General features: G+C 39.7%; 1 protein-coding gene across 3 annotated transcripts in view; it reads right to left on the bottom strand.

Moving 5' to 3' along the window:
- Positions 1–16,868, bottom strand: part of RPAP1 (RNA polymerase II associated protein 1) — a 2,926,740-nt gene that overhangs the window by 1,907,023 nt on the left and 1,002,849 nt on the right. For all 3 annotated transcript variants that reach the window (XM_044073828.1, XM_044073829.1, XM_044073830.1), the window contains one exon: positions 8,786–8,901. In XM_044073828.1, the coding sequence (XP_043929763.1) occupies positions 8,786–8,901 (116 nt within the window). The remainder of the gene's footprint in view (positions 1–8,785; positions 8,902–16,868) is intronic.

The following is a 16,868-nucleotide window of genomic DNA, read 5'->3' as shown; positions in this document are numbered from 1 at the left end:
GGAGGTGGAAGGTCAGGAACCAAAGGCCTCAACATAAACTGATTCGTCCTCAGTAGGGTTAGAGGTCTTCCAATCACCCCTTTATCTCATGATTTCAAGGATGTAAGAAAAGGAGACATCCTCAGAGGGTGATCTAGGGGACCCTTCTGACTCATCCAAATCAGTGCCAGACGTGACAGACTCAGGTGAGTCGACATGCTTCCTCTTACTAAGTCTCTTCCGAGGAAGGTCTCCAGTGGGATAATCTGGGGAGGTCTCAGAAGAGGGGACACCTCCAATGGGGGCTGCTTGAGTCTCTGGTTCCCTACGCTGAGGGGTGGCGGGGGAGAAGAAGTGGCTGCCGGCTGCTGGTGGGTCATCGGGTCCAAAGGCAGGGCTTTGGCACTAGACAAAGTTTTCTTTATTGCTTCGAAGGCCTTTCCACCCTGCTCCAAAGACTATCTCCACTCCGAGGAGATGGAAGGTCAACTCTGAGCAGGAGGGACAGGCTCCGAAGCAGACATGGGAACCAAGCTGAGACAAGCTGAAGCGCTGAGAGGAAGGGTCGATTCCGAAAAAAACCCGGGGTGACTATCCCCCTTGGAGTCGACTCGAGAGCGTCGGCTCCCAGATCCCTCGGCTCCAGACTGAGCCACTGAGGATAGAGTTATTGTTCCGAGGATGCAGGGAGAATTCTCGGAACCGAAGGATCCAACATAGAAGAACCCAAAGTGATTGGCTCCGAGAGCGAAGCAGTCGGAGGAGGAGCAGTGGATTGTACATGGGGCAGCTCCAAAGACTTTGGGTCCGGAGGGGCTAATTTTTTTGCCAGAGCCGGGTCAGACAGCAACCTGTTCACCACCCGCTCGATTTCTTCATCTGAAAGAGTCCTGGAGGAATGGGTGGAGACGGAAGGAGATCTCCTCCTTTCCAATATAGGAGAACTCAATGTAGGTGAGACAGGGTCGATGTCGGGTAATTGTCTCGGTATCGAACAGACCGACAGCACAGAGACAGAAGAAGCAGAATCGGAGCCAGAACTCCTTGGCTTCGTCGCTTTGGACTTTTTAGACGGCTCCAAAGCTGGAGCCGAAGATTTTCTTTTAATGGTTTTGGGAGCTGTCTGACCAAGTTCCAGCTGTTCCTGGAAGGAACTGGTCATTAAGACCCCTATCTATTAACTTGCGTTTCCTCTCATTAAGAACCCTAGTACTGAAGGCATGGCAAAAAGTACAGTGTTCTTGTAATTGGGTTTCACCCAGGCAGTACACACAGCTAGTGTGACTGTCAGTCTATGACATCTTCTGTGAACATCACATTTTTTGAACCCAGAGGGGCGGTGTTTCTTGTGTTCTCTGTCTTTTTCCTTAGACATGCTGCCAAGAAACAATACTAACAATGCTATCAAAATACAAGAACAACAACACTAACTATAATAATAATACTAACTAAATAAACAGTAAACTTATGAAGAGAAAAAAAAAATTCTTTTTTTAAAAGGACTAACACTCAGGGAGGAAGGGCCCTCTAATTTAAATGTGCAACTATGGCCCTCTAACTAAAATGGGCCATACAATCCTATGGGAAGGAATAGGGGATCAAGCACTCAATACAATCACACAAGAAAAAGGCTAATAACTATTAATAGTAAAAGGTGAAGGGAAAAAAAGGAATGAAAAATTCAAGATTTATCAAAAAATCTTCTACTTAGCCAATGAGCCAGTAAGGAGACAACCTCAAAGCTTTCACGGCAAACGAGATCTGGGGAATTGCCGTAAAGCACCACCATAGGATAGGGGTTAGCCTCGAACCAGTAAAAGCTCTTGAGCTTTAGTATCTGCTCCGAACCCATCCAGCAAGAACTACAGTGAGATAGGACATCACACATTCAAAAAAACCGCTGTGTATAACATATGGGAACAATAGCTTCTTATCAAAATGCACTATCCACACTGCTTAGAAACACAAATAGCCTTACAGGTACACATAAAAAGGGAAGAGTACTGAATTATATTAAGAAATAGCAATGCTGCAGGAGACACATTTGGAAAGAAATAAGTATGTGAATTTAATAAAGAAAGAGTTTCACGATAGATATTTGGCAGAATATCAGGCACAAAGGAAAAGGGGAATAATTAAACTAACTGTCAGGGGAGCTACAATAGGGACAGAAAAGGAAAAAATATAATAATGGTAAATTTGTGGTAGTAAGGGGCTACTGGCCAGAGAAGAGGATTATGCTGGCATATATTTATATTCCATCAAAAACTGCTATCATGGAGTTTATGAAAATTTTGGGAGAAATAATCTGCTTTCAGCAGGGAACATTACTTACAGATGGGCACTGGAACTTGATTTGTAACAGTGAGGATGTATATGGTAGACCTAGAATGGAAAATATAACAAAAACAAAAGAGAATAGATTTCTGAAGAAATTTATGAAAATATTTGGTATGGAAGATTTGAATTCAGTAGTAGGAACTAGGAGCGGATTTAATTATTCTCCAAGGTATAATAACTAGGCTAGACTAAACAGAAATTATTTTTCACAGGAACATATACATTCAATAACCATGTCAAATAATGCACCAATACAAACTAAGATAAAAAGTGTGTGTGATTAAGTAAAAACAAGATATTGTCTCTTTCCCACCTACTTGTTAAAAAGAGAGGATTTTAAGGAATTGGCAGTGGAAATTATTCAAGAGTTTTTAGGGAAGACAGAAATTTCTTCAGAAGTTATAGCTAATGAGTGGAATAAAATGAAAAGGAGTTTATAAATAGAGTGGTTATAAAGGAGAAAGAAGTATGGTTAAAAAGTAATAAGAATTATTTAGAGGGGCTGACAAAGGTTAAGTATTACAGAATAAGGGGAATCTCAGAGCAAGATGCACACCTACACAGTGCTAAAGAGAAAATACAGGATTATCTGATTAATATGCATGAGTTTAGAAAGGTTGATGTTAAGCACCTATTTCTGATATCTCCAGAGCACAAAAACGTTTAGCACACAGACTTAGGCAACAGAAAACAGAAGTGGTTGTCATCAAACTTAGGGATCTTTACTAAAGGGTATTTCCACCCATTTGAAGTTGTGATTACCAAACACAGGGAGTCTATAACAAGAATAAAATAAACAGAGATTTGGAATTTTATGAAAATTTGTATAAAGCAGAAAAATGTGGAAATCAAGACAGAGCAGAAATAGAAATATTTATGGAAGACTTAATTATGGCAAGGTTAGAGTTAGATGAAGTTCAGCAACTAACATTTAATATAGGAGTAGAGATAAAAATAGTGAGGTATAACTAATCTGCAAGAAAGTCTCTAGGAAAAGAAGGTATTCTGTGGAAGTTTGAAAGTTAGAAGGGATTTCTTTAAAAGTACTTTTAAAAGAATGGAAGCATCAACATCATGGAAGAAAGCTGTGCTGGCTGTAAGACATAAAGACGACATAGTGCAATCAAATACAGCTTCATATACACCTATTTCAATTTTAAACCAAAATTATAAAGTGCTTATGTCTATACTAGCTAAAAGAATGCCAAAGGTGTGATTTTTTACAGGGGAGGCAAACATTTGATAATATTAACAGAACAATGACGATCCAGAGGGAAGCAGAATGTAAGAAAATACTATTGTTAGTGATGGATTGTTGGATCTTGATGCAAAGAAAGCATTCAAAATAGTAAGCTGAGATTTTATGAGTAGGGCAATGGAAGCATTTACATTACCTGGTAGAATAATTATAAGCATATATGAAGGACAGTCAAGAATTAAAGGGGAGGGTTCCTCTCTGTTAAGCTGTGTCTGAACAAAGGAACTAGGCAAGGGTGTCCTCTTCCTCCATTATTTGCTTTATATTTAGAACCACTGACAAAAACATAAGGGACTCACACATTCAAGGATATAATTGGCGTGGTAATCGAGAAAAGTTGGCTTTATTTGCAAATGATGATATTTTCTATCTGATAAATCCAAGAAAGGAAATATTAAGTATTATGGAACACATTGAGACAGTTTCAAGTATTTTCGGGATATAAAATTAATGAAGATAAAACAAAGGCTATGGCTGGAAATTATGTGCTCACACTTAAATTAGTTTAGTAATACCAATATTTATGGGGACAAGATAAGATGAAGTATTTAGGAATATGGATTAAAAAAAAGCTTTTGTTATGGCAGGTATGTGGGAAGAGACTAAACAAAAGATAATATAACAACTGAGAAAATGTAAGTGCTTGTTTATGGTTAAGGATAGTAAGTTACAAGCAGTGAAAATGTTTTAGTCCCTTTAGTTTTATACACAGGTCAAGCATATTTTTATGAACCAGAGAAGTTGTGGACAATAATTAATAAAGAGTTGAAGAAATTTATGAAGGAGGAGAAGAGAATAAGATTCAAGTGGGATAAGTTGACCCTTTTAATAGATCAAGGTGGTTTAGGATTGCCTGATTTGAAGAGATATTTTAGCACTACACAATTAAAAGCTCACATATATAACAAAAGCATAGGGTTAAAATTCAAAGTGGAAAGAAATGATGATGAAGCAGAAGGAAATTCAAGAAAGAAGGAGAAAGTGGGATTTTGTATGCACATACTTAAATACAATAACAGCTGTACAGAATTCATAAAGCAGCAGAAAGCATTCTAAGCCAACATGAGAACGGAGAAAAGAGATTGTGCTGATAGGGATGACTGCAAGTAGGGGTACAGAGAATACACAAGAGGGGCTGGAATTTACTGGAGAAAACCTTCAAAGGAACAAAGGTATTGGGAACAAATAATCCGAGAGAGAAAGGTAATAGAATGGAATGAGGACAAGAAGACATTTGGACTGCAGGCTAGAGACTGTCTTCCCTACCCGTGAATCATAGAGTACCAGGCAAAGAGAAAGGCATAATGGAATCCTAAGTGAAAGACCTGCTATGGTAGAGTTTTTATTTGAATCTAGAAAAGAAGCTGCGGTTAAAAAGGGATAATTAGTAGGGCATATAAGAAAATGCATGATGACTGTAGGAATCAATCAGAGGAAGTTAGAAAAGTTTGGGAAGTGAGACTGGATAAGTAATTTACAAGGGCACTATGACAGAACAAATGTATGGCTCCCAAGTATGCAACATAGTCCAGAATGTTTAGGACTTTTGCTTGGAAGGGTTTGCATAGGGATTTTTATACACCAAACAGTCTTTAAAATTTTTTTTCCTCAGGAATATGGCAAATGTTGGAGGTGTGATGGGGAAGAAAGATGTAACTGGCAACATATATGTTGAGGATACAATAAGCTAGCAGATTTTAGAAATTCCCTACAGAGTACTTTGAGAAAGTGGGTGTAATTAAAGAATGCATTCTTTTGAGCTGGGGCACAAGATCTGTATTACCTAGACTTAGTAAGACCTTAAGTTTAATTCTGGTAGCTACCAAAAATCAGTTACTAGAAAACAGAAATGAAAATTTAAACCAGTTGTATTTGAAGCACTGAATATTGTAACACAGAAAAAAGAAATGGAAGTGGGATCTTTAGAAAAGGGAAGGAGCAAATTACATAGACATAAATAGAAATTGTGGGAACAATATGAGCAGAATAATGTTCATCAGGACAGACATTTAGAGGAAGCCAGAACTGAGAAATTTATGTAATGCCAGACTGATAATAGTTATAAACCGAACATATACAATGTACGGAACTGAAAACATGTTAGTATAGTTTGCTTTCTTGTGTATTAATGCGTGTTTGCCTGCATCTTATGTGATAATTTAAGAAAGGTGTTAAAAACATTAGATCAATGACAAGAAGGTCATACAATTCTTGTAAGAGCAAAAAGGTTCTTTTATATCTAGAAGCTTCTGGATAGGAAACAACATTCTGGGTTATGGTTTAGACTCTGTTCTTGTTCCTTAGATCATTCTGGGTTGTAATTGTCTTTTAAAGGTCGCTGTTGCTTAATGAACTCTGAAGCAGCAGTTCTGAGTTTGACTTTCACCCTCTCAGGAATCAAGAAAACTGAAATAATTTCTTACAAATCCAGGCCATCTCCTCCTTTGACACAAGTTCACTGAAATGAAGACAGAACCTGTCTGGTTTCCTTTTCATTTCAACCTCCTCTTCTTCACTGCAAATGCATCTACTTATTTCTATGGATAACCATGGCCCTGAAACGAGCTAAGTGATATATTACAGTTCTCAGTACCTTTACAAGAAGGTAGGCTGTACAGCAATCCTCTGTCATGCAACAAGACAAGCTCCTTTTTCAGGATTCAGCTGTAACTGTGTAGTTCTATATTGTTAGCTGAGCAGATAAGATGAGCTGACAAACCGCTGAAGATGAACCCTCTTGAAAATCTCCCTGCAAATATATGTCTGCAAAAGGCAAAAATGGCATTTCTTCTTTTCTCTGCTTTTGAATGAATCTAGTTGCAGTTACACATAACTCTTAGTGCATAGTTCTCAACCAATCAGGGTCAAATTTCAACAGAATTGGGGACAAATCCAGAAGAAATCAGGGACACATTTAAAATATTAGTGCTATTAACTTGAGACATTGACAGAGTCAGAGAATATTAATATACATTTTCTGAAATAAAGGAATTCTATAACTCTTAATTATTGTCATTATTCATAGCTTCTTAGGTAAGTACTAGGCTATCGGCCCTAGGGCCTATACAAGCCTAGCCAAAAAGGTACCCTGGCTTTCGCCACCCAAGAAAATTCACCACCTTTCCTCCAAAAGTCACTACTTTTAGGAGGGATTACAAGGGACAGAGCTAAAATTTGAGTCAAAATCTGGGATAGTTGAGAGGTATGTTTAGTGTCCAAGCCTTTGGAATAAAGAACTGTTTTTCTGCCCATACTGACTACTTTACAAGTTAATATTTTGGAGAAAGAAAAGCGGATTGCTTGTTTTAAAGCTGAACACTAAGCCTCCTCAAACATCTTCAGAGTTTTATTTCTTCTAGTTTTTGACCTTTTCACATTTTAATATTCAAAAGAAAGATAAAATCTCGTTCACAGATGCAGCTTAGATAATATCTCATTCACAGATACAGCTTTGAAGTCCATTTTGGTTTGAGCTATGCCATTTGGTCTACATTCTTTGCAAGCTGGAAGGTAATAAACACCATCAGAAATAGCCAAGAGAGCTTTGTCCTGTTACAGTAATCTTTCAAATTAAACATGAACTCATGTATTAAGATCATTCAAGCAACTAAACGGTGATTACTGCTTTCTTTTGGAAATTGTTACCTACTGTAACACACTTTATACTGGAACATTACCAAGATTAATACATAGAAATACATGAATGAAAACTAACAAACTTAATTAATTCATGACAACAAAGGTACTATTATTAACAACTACCAACATTAGTAATAATTTTTCATTAAAAAGACTTCCTTTCCTACAACCCCTCAGAAGCCTATATGACACTTAGTAGAGAGGTACTGACTGAACATGAGGAATTCCAAGCCTAAGGTTTGCATACACAACTATGGAAAACATGCTTTCAAAGCATTCTAAAGGAATAAAAAATTCAAACTAGGATGCTCAGGTTACATCACATCAGTACAAGAAAGGTATACTCCACTGAGAACAACTTAAGTAAAATGCACAGTACAATCTCACAATAACACACTAGTCTGGAGAAATGAACATGTAAATGAGATGACTGCTGTACTATCTCACTGACAATAAATGTTTCAAGAGATTTCCTTGCTGAAGCACAGATGTTTCATTTACTGCCATAGTATTCTCGCGTTTCCATGCAAAGTCTTTCACATGGATGTGACCATGCGACAGTGCACAGGAACATGGTAGTAGGAATAAATAACACTTATTACATGATGGTCTAAGGACTTTTTCAATCTAAACACAGGCAAACAAGGCAAATGGTATGAATATGCAAGGAAAACACATCTGGTTTTAATGAGCAATGTTAAAATAAACAGATTAAGACTGTATAGAACAGCTTAATAACATTAAATTATTGACAAATGAATGTAAGCAGTGATTGCATTATATAAACACATGCATATACACACACACAGCCGCGGTGGTACAGCAGTAGTGTTGTTGCCTCACAGCAAGAGGTTCTCCTGTTCAATTCTCGGCTGGAGTGCCTTCTGTGTGGAGTCTGCATGTCCTCCCCATGGTCGAGTGGCCTCCGAAAGACATGCGTGAATGGGCGTGCCTTTGCTGAAGGTTGGGTGTCGGGCTGGCATCTTGGCACCATAAAAATCGACTGACAATCATTAGCGTACTGGAGTTCTGCTCTGGCGACCCCTAATCGGGAAAAACCAAAAAGACAAACAACAACAACAACATATATATATTTATGCACACTCACAAACACACACAGATAGACATACATTAGATATACATGGTCTCAGAAATCAGTGTCCAAATAAGTGCATCAAGCATGGGGACTGCACAGTATGGTACACTGCAAAATGTTGTTAATAAACATTGTTCAAAAGAAAAATGAAGGAAAGATACTACAGGTAGAACAATGTAGCAGAAATGAATGCAGGTTGTCAGCAATGCAGGGTAATGTTTCAGAAGCCCGGTATTACCACGGCAGCTTAATACACGGATTGACTGCCATGTATTAATGAACATCAACAACAACAACAATGAACATCAGCCTGTAGTCTTGGGATTGATTCCCCTTAGTGTCCAAGTCAGTTAATCATACAACGCTCCCAGATAATTCCTGAAGATGATATTCTGCCGGGGTGGGGTTACCGATTTAATAAAGGAATAAAATAAAACAAAATATATCATCATTGCAAGGGAAAAGGTAATTACCTTCCTTGTTTTCTTCTTTTTTGGTGGAGGCAAATCCTTCATCCATTCTATTTTTTCATATTCCACAACATCCATATGAAGCCACTCCTTCTGAGGCTTTACAGGAAGCTCATCAACTGTAAAATAAAGAAGTTACACAGTTAAAGTACATGGAACATATGGATCCAACACAGCAAACAACACAGGACATTTCAAGACAAAATAAAATTATACATGGGACATATGGATCCAACACAGGACATTTCAAGACAAAATAAAATTATACACGGGACACAGGGATCCAACACAGCAAGCAGGATATTTCACAACAAAAATAACATTATACACGGGACATATAGATCCAGAAAAGCAAACACCACAGGACATTTCATGACAAAATAACATACATGGGACATATGGATCCAACACAGGACATTTCTAGACAATAATACATGGGACATAGGGATCCAACACAGCAAACAACACAGGACATTTCATGACAAAATAAAATTATACATGGGACATATGGATCCAACACAGGACATTTCAAGACAAAATAAAATTATCCATGGGACGTATGGATCCAACACAGCGAACAACAGATGTTTCAAGACAAAATAAAATTATACACGGGACATATGGCTCCAACACAACAAACAACACAGGACGTTTCATGACAAAATAACATTGAGTCATACTATGTATAATAAATCAGAAAAAAATAGTTTCAAGTAAATAAATCAATAAGAAAATTAACATGCATTCTGCCCTTCTATTTTCAAACATTAGCAAAATTTATAAAAAATCTGACATGAGATGCAGTTCACAAGAAAGAAAACAAAAATACTACAAATGTCTTCACACTTGTCTTGGCACAAAATCCAATTGCTGGTAGTTTATGCAAGAACGTATGATAATAAATGGCCCATTTCCTAAATGATAAACAGTGGAGTTTCATTCACAGAACATATACACAGGATACAGCTCCCAAGTAAAACTACCCAAATGGCAGACAAGCTACCACAGGTAATAACATTCATCAGGCTTACCAAGTCTTCTCATTTCCACATATCTGGAGAAGCAACTGAGACCTTGTTTAAAAAAAAAAAAAAAAGCTCTTCCCACAGTTAAATAAATGGCTCTATGCTAGAACCTAAACTCTTCTAAAGAAGTAGGTTTCAAATCCGTCTTCTGGCAAAACCTCCTTTAGCCAAATGCAGATTTAAAGAAGCTAGCTAAAAGCAGCAGCAGCAAGCAGTAATAAGACATTTTACTGCCTCAAATTCTGTTCTTGCCCCATATATCCCAACCCCAAACCCCATTGCCCTTAATACTCAAATATTCTAACACTACTGGCATTCAACTATAAGTGTGTCTGGACATTAACAACCTTATGGGTAACAGGATATTTTATTTTCTGGCAAATCCAACTCTTTCCTTTATTCTGTAATTGTGTGACTTCACAGAATACTTAAGTAGTAAATGAAAATTTGGAGGCACGATCCCTGACAGTGGGTGGGTGGTACAAAGACAGAGCCAGACAGATACCACACACTAAAAACAAAGCAACCATTGCCGTATATGCTTTATTTTATTTTCCAGCAGTTTACAAATGTGCTCAATTCTATTGTCCTGTACTTCTGACAATTTGATTTGGCGAGATGTCATTCAGCCAAAGACTAAAACTCCAAATGCCAAGATCCCAAACCCGTTTCTCAACTACAAAAATAAGCTTCACCGCACAACCACTGAACCACTCCAGCCAAATACTGAAACATGATCTAGGTGAACTGGGGTAATATTCTTAATAAACAAGAAAAACCCAGCACACTTACTCTCTCATCCTTTTCTCAAAGAAATGCGTCACTGATGCTATTACAGGTCACATCTGACTCCTAGACAGACCCCACAGACGTTCGCCACCTCCATGGCATTTTCAATGCAAAGGGGGAAATGGAATCACACACACACCTATGAGCAATTTAGAGTCCCTGATCCACTTTACAGCATGTCTTTGGAATGTGGGGGTAACTGGAGAAAACTCAAGCAATCACAGGAAAGACATGCAAACTCAGCACAGCAGGCACCCAGCTGAGAAGCGAACCAAACAACATTTTAGTACTTGGTCTTTAATATCCATGCAGCTGAAGACCATAAACCACCCAACCTACATGTTAAAGAATGACCAGAAATGCATGAAACACATAACACGTGGGTGATCTTGCTAACTAATGGGAAAAGAGGACAACTTCAGTTTTTCTGGCCATACTAAATCACCCTCTGCAATGAAGTCATTCTTAGCACTTTCTCAGACTGCCTATTGAATCTGTAAATGATCTGACAATTTTACACAGTTTAAAAGGGAGCGGACCATGTCTCCAAATACTCTCTGATCACATTAGTTAGGATGATTTTTTTTAAATTTTCAAAAAGTCATTAACCACAAGTTCGATCACCAGTCTGGACAAAACCACATTATCTTTCTGGGGACGTCAATATCAGCTTACTCTCACACTCCAAATCCAACACACACAATTTCCTTACAGAAATCAGACTAACCCTGCTTATAACAGAACCAACAAGGCCCAACTTCAAAACAAGTGAACACTCTCTTCTTGACTTGATAGCCACACGTATTCCACACACTTACAATATTTATATACCATCTCTTTCCCTGGAGTGACCATTCCCCCCATAATATTCTTCATGAATTTTACACAAAAATGTGTCTGCAACTAAAACAGGAATTATCCAAAATTAACTGATTGCGCCTCTTCCAACCTTCTAACCCCAAATCCATTGCCAACTCACTTACTGACCCATGTGTCATTTACAAGAAAAAATACTTCCCAATCATTACCAGATTCTAGTGGAAAACTAAAAAAAATTAAATCATTCTACACAGAAAGAGATAAGATCTTGGAGAAATGGAAAGCCACTGCCTCTCCTGAAAATTTGGGACGCATGTTCATAGGTAGGTACTAGGCTATCGGCCCATAGGCCTAAGTAAGCCTAGCCAACAAGGCTCCCTGGCTTACGCCACCCAAGAAAGTTATTTTTCTGTGCCACTGTCGAGCAGAGCCACAGAAGTGATCCCCGGGTTGTATTTCCTACTTCCCATCCACTCATCAAAATTCTTCTTGAAGAGTGCTAATGAGGAACTTTGCTTGACATAGATGGGTAGCTTGTTCCACAGTATGGGAAGTTTCTGGGACAGGAATCTATCCCTCCAGCATGCCCTGTTTATTGTGGTGACAAGGTTTAGGTCCCTAGAGCATGTAGCTTGGAGGAATTGGGATTTCTTTAGGTGTAGCATGTACAACAGCTCTGGGTTTGACATGGCTTTATATGTTAGGCAGAGATCACCTCAGAGTAGGCGATATGCTACGGAGTAAAGCTGGAGTTTTTTGAGATGGTCAGTGTAGGGCATCTGTTTGAGGCCAGTAATCCTCTTTGTGAGGTACTTCTGTGGCCTTTCCAGCTGCTGCAGATGTCTTGTGAGGTACATTCCAAAAAGGGCGTTGTACTCTATAATGGATCTAATGAGTGTCGAGTAGAGGGGAACGATGTATGAGAACCCTTTTGTAATGAGGTGTGCCACGTAGAAGGATTTCTTGACTACTATGGCAATGTGATTATCAAAGGAGAGACTACTGTCTACCTGGGTCCCAAGTTCTCATCACACATTTGGCGTCAAGTAGACTGCCGCCTATGTGGTAGTTCATGGGTACAGAGTTTTTACGAAAGGGGATGATGATGCATTTTTTGGCATTGAGCTTGAGGCCATGGCTCTGACACCAGGCATCTGTCTCTCAGTGAGGCCCTTCTGTAGAATGTCCACATCATTTGGGGACTCTAGTATGGCTCCTAGTTTGCAGTCATCTGCGAACTTCATTAGCCAAAGGCCTTCTGTATTAGCCTGTACTTCAGAGAAGTAGATACCAAACAGCAGAGGTCACAGGACTGAACCCTGTGGTACTCCACTTGTCACTGGTTTGAAGTTAGATTTGGAGTCTGCAACTTTTACAGTGTGGGTTCTGTCAGTGAGCCACTTGGCAATCCATCATGTGATGTAGGGATTTATACCTAGTTTAGTGAGTTTAGCTATAATTCCAGAATGGGGGATGGTGTTGAAAGCCTTGGCAAGGTCAAGATAGGCTGTGTGAACCACCTTACCCTCGTCTACGACTTTGGTGACTGCCTCAAAGTCGTCGATCAGGTTCAGGAGGCATGATCTGCCTTTCACAAACCCGAACTTGGTGGGGTCCAGAATTTGGAGGTTACCAATGTCTTTGTTTATGAGTTCCATGATGATACGTCCCATGGCCTTACAAGACCAGGCTCGTCAGGCTAATAGGGTGATAGTTCCTGGGACCAGTGGTGGCTCCACCTTTGTGGAGTGGGATAACTGTTGTTGTGCGCCATTCAGTGGGCACAAAGCCTGATGAGAGTCTATAATTGAACATGGTGCTTAGGTGGGGAGCCAGTTCGTTCTGAAGTTCATGTAAAATGCAACCTGGGATGTTGTCCGGTCCCATGGATGCTGCGTTTTAGGCTTTAGAGAGTGCAGCTTTTACCTACATAGTTCTGATTACAAGGACTCTGCATTCTTCCTGTATAGATATGGGCCCTTTAGGGGGTGAGAGGGGGTAAAGTTAACACTGAACCTATCTGCCAGGATGTTGGCAATATCAGTTGGTTCTGTAATTTTCTTGCCGTTGTGCTGCAACTCAGAGCAGATCTGGGTGTTGCCATTGAGATTCTTGACATAGCTATAGAATGCTTTGTGGATGTCCCTAGAATCAGTGGTGATTTTATTTTCATAGCTAGCTTTGTAGGACCTTATAAGGGACCTCAGCTTCATACTGAGGCTGACCAGGGAGCTCCTCCACTCATGGGATTTTACTCTCTTTTGCAACAGTTTCTGCCTTCTGTTGTAGAGTTTGTTTATGGCAGGGGACCACCAGGTTGGCTTCCTTTTCTTGGAGGATAGCTTCTTGGTTCTGTTCGGGATAGCACAATCCATGCACTTGTGTAAGTGCTTACAGAGTACATCTGCATATGATTCAGCAGTCGTACATGTATTGCCCATCTGCATGGGTGTCATGAAGTTTGCCACTTCTGTCTTAAGAAGCATGAAGTTGGCTTTGGAGAAATTTTTTACGGAGGTTTCCTTAATGGGGGTGGGGGCGGGATGTGGATATCTAGGGCGATTAGCTTATGGTTGGATCTGACCAACAAGGAGTTGACGTCAGGTGTGGAACACCGGTCACTTATGTTGGTAATGACTAGGTCTAATATACTGTTGCCCCTGGTGGGGGGGTGGAGAAGTTGATTCAGGGCATTGGAATTTATGAATTCCAAAAAGGTTTGAGCGAAGGAGTTGGTACATAAGTAGTTTTCCCAGTTAATGGTAGGGTAGTTGAAATTGCCCATTATTAGGGTGTTTGGTTGAACCCTAATATTTTCCGGTATATCAAGAAAAGAGGAGCGGGAATCCTGGGGCATGGTGGGGGATCTGTAGCAGGCTACAATTTGGATTGTAGTTTTGCCCAGAGTTAGTTGCACCTCAGATGCATTATGCTCAGCAACTAGCCTGGAGGTGTGGATATCCTTAATGAATATGGACACACCTCTGCCTTTGGTGTTCCGGTCCAGGTTAGGTTAGGTGGCCGAAAAGTGTGGTATGTGTTACAGCCTGATAATGCAGGAGTGCTCTCTGGAGCCTTGAACCAGGTCTCACTCACTGCAGAGATATCGATGTTCTCCATTTTAAGGAGTGCATTTTGAGATTTAGACTTCTAGCACTGAGTAGCATTACCCTCAGTTTTTGCTTGCCTGTTCCTGTTACGGTGGTGAATTTGTCATTTGAACCTTGCCTAAAAAAAGGCACTATAGGGGCAGCAAGAGCCTTAGCCAGTATCCGGAATTCTAGGGGTGACAGGTGCAGGCCATCTCTGGCAAAGCATTGTGGTCTGTCGACCATGTCGCCCTAGGAAGACAGATACTGGATCCCCTTAGAATGACACCAGAAGCTTAGCCAATTATTGAAGTCAATCATTTTGTCCTTGTACTGCCGTATCATTCTGGGCGATGGCAGGATGCTACTCAGGGCTAGGGTCATACCTATCTGGGCTACAAGATTGGAGTGCTCTTCCATGTCTCTTTTCATGTAGTCCAAGGAGGTACGTCTCAGGTCATTCACACCAACATGGCCAATGTCAAAGTCATATTTGTAATTGTTGTGGAGTGACCTGCGTGCGTGTGTTATGTGGCGGATCATGGCACCCGACAGGCAGCTGACAGTAACCTTCTCCTTGTTTAGCCTGGTGAGTGGGACATCAGTGTGCCTGACTATAGTCACCTATGACTAGTGTGTTGGGTACTTTTTTTGCCTTATGGGCTGTGGTTGAGTGGCACACTGAGTCTGTGGGCTACTTGTCATTTGGGTTGTGTTGGAGGGTGGGTGTTGCTTGTGTTTCTGCTTTGGAGGTCTCGGGTGCTTGAGCAGATTAGTATTGAGAGCCTCCACAAATGTTTTTTTGTTTCTATGTGAGTGTGGTGTGGTGCAAGTGTTCACCTTCTCCTCTTGACTGTCAAGTTCAGTCTTGGTTGGACAGAGCTTTACCTCCAGTTTGGCTAGATAAGTGCGCCTCTCATAGGGGTGGTAGGAGGAAAGGGTTGTCTGTGTACATGAGGCAATTGCTACATTGCCCCAAGATGCCCATGTTATTAACCAAAATGCTTCTTAGCCAAAAACACCATCAGGCAATACAATGTCTGCTTTATTCGTAATTCCTAAACCTCAGGAATAAACTCTCCAAAACATTTTGTTAACCAGTTAACAAGGAGATTCTAACAGTCTGGTTCTCAGCAATCCAATAAAATCTTTTCTTCCACAGGAGAGTTATCTAACCTAGAATTTCTCAAAGAATTCCCAGCTCTCCCCATTACTACTTTCCTCAGAACACTCTCCCGCTCCCCATCTGGCTTGAACTACCAATTTACACCACAGCATTCCACTTCAAGAAAATGCAATACAAAGAAACTGAAGAGGTGCTAAACGAAATCCCCACAGACTGGCCTACTCCTCTGGTTTGTCATTGTATATACAAAAAACATTCTACCTGTACTCACACACCTATACAACTAATGTCTCACCATCAACTCAGTGCCAACTCTTTGGAAACAAGCAATTGTTATAACCATGCCAAAACAAGCCAAGCAAGGTAGTAATAAGGATGTCTGATCCCCTTCTATTTTGACCACATTAGGAAAACTCCTTAAAAAACTTACAAACAACTTACACAAGATCTTCAAGAAAACCACATGCTATCCCCTCAACAGCACTGTTTCTGGTTTGGTAGAAGCATAATGACAACATTACACACTTCTAACATTTTGATGCCCTCCAAAGTATGGACAAAGGACAGTGGACATGATCAGTCTTCACTGACCAGTGCAAGCCTTTTGATCATGTTTTTTTTAAAACACCTTTACTGAATGATCATGTGTTAACTCAGGCAAACTTACATGTATATAAAAGTAATCAAACCATATAAAAAAGTTCATATATACACAAATACATCACATATATTGTTCTATACAATATAATCAATCCAACATTGCATAAATTGTTCAGGTCCTGCCTTCTGTTAAAACTCATTCCTCCTCAAAAACATTTTCTGCATGCATTGTTTCCACAATTTCCATTTTTTCGATGCAATTTATTCATAGTGTTTTCTAAGATTCCACATTCTATTCCTTTATTGTTACAGTATTCACTATTTTATGTATGATTGGTTTAAACTTTGTCATTTTCTAAGAATTGATTTTTTTGGCAGCCACCAGAATTAATCTCAACAAGGTTTTAATATGTCTAGGTAATTTAGATCCTGTATCCCAGACCCATTTGGAGTTTTCTTTAAAAACAGCATGAGAACTGGCTATGTTACTGCAGAATGGAGAACAGCAACTATAACACCCCTGCACAAAGGGGGTTCATCAACTGATCCTGGAACTATAGACACATAAGTCTAACCAGCCTCATCTGCAAGGCCATGGAAAGAATTATCATGGACCTTATCACAAAGGACATATGCAA

The sequence above is a fragment of the Protopterus annectens genome, chromosome 6.part0, assembly GCF_019279795.1.
Source record: "Protopterus annectens isolate FY-2018-M chromosome 6.part0, PAN1.0, whole genome shotgun sequence".
Classification (NCBI taxonomy): Eukaryota; Metazoa; Chordata; order Ceratodontiformes; family Protopteridae; genus Protopterus; species Protopterus annectens.
This window is presented reverse-complemented; position numbering and strand designations above follow the sequence as displayed.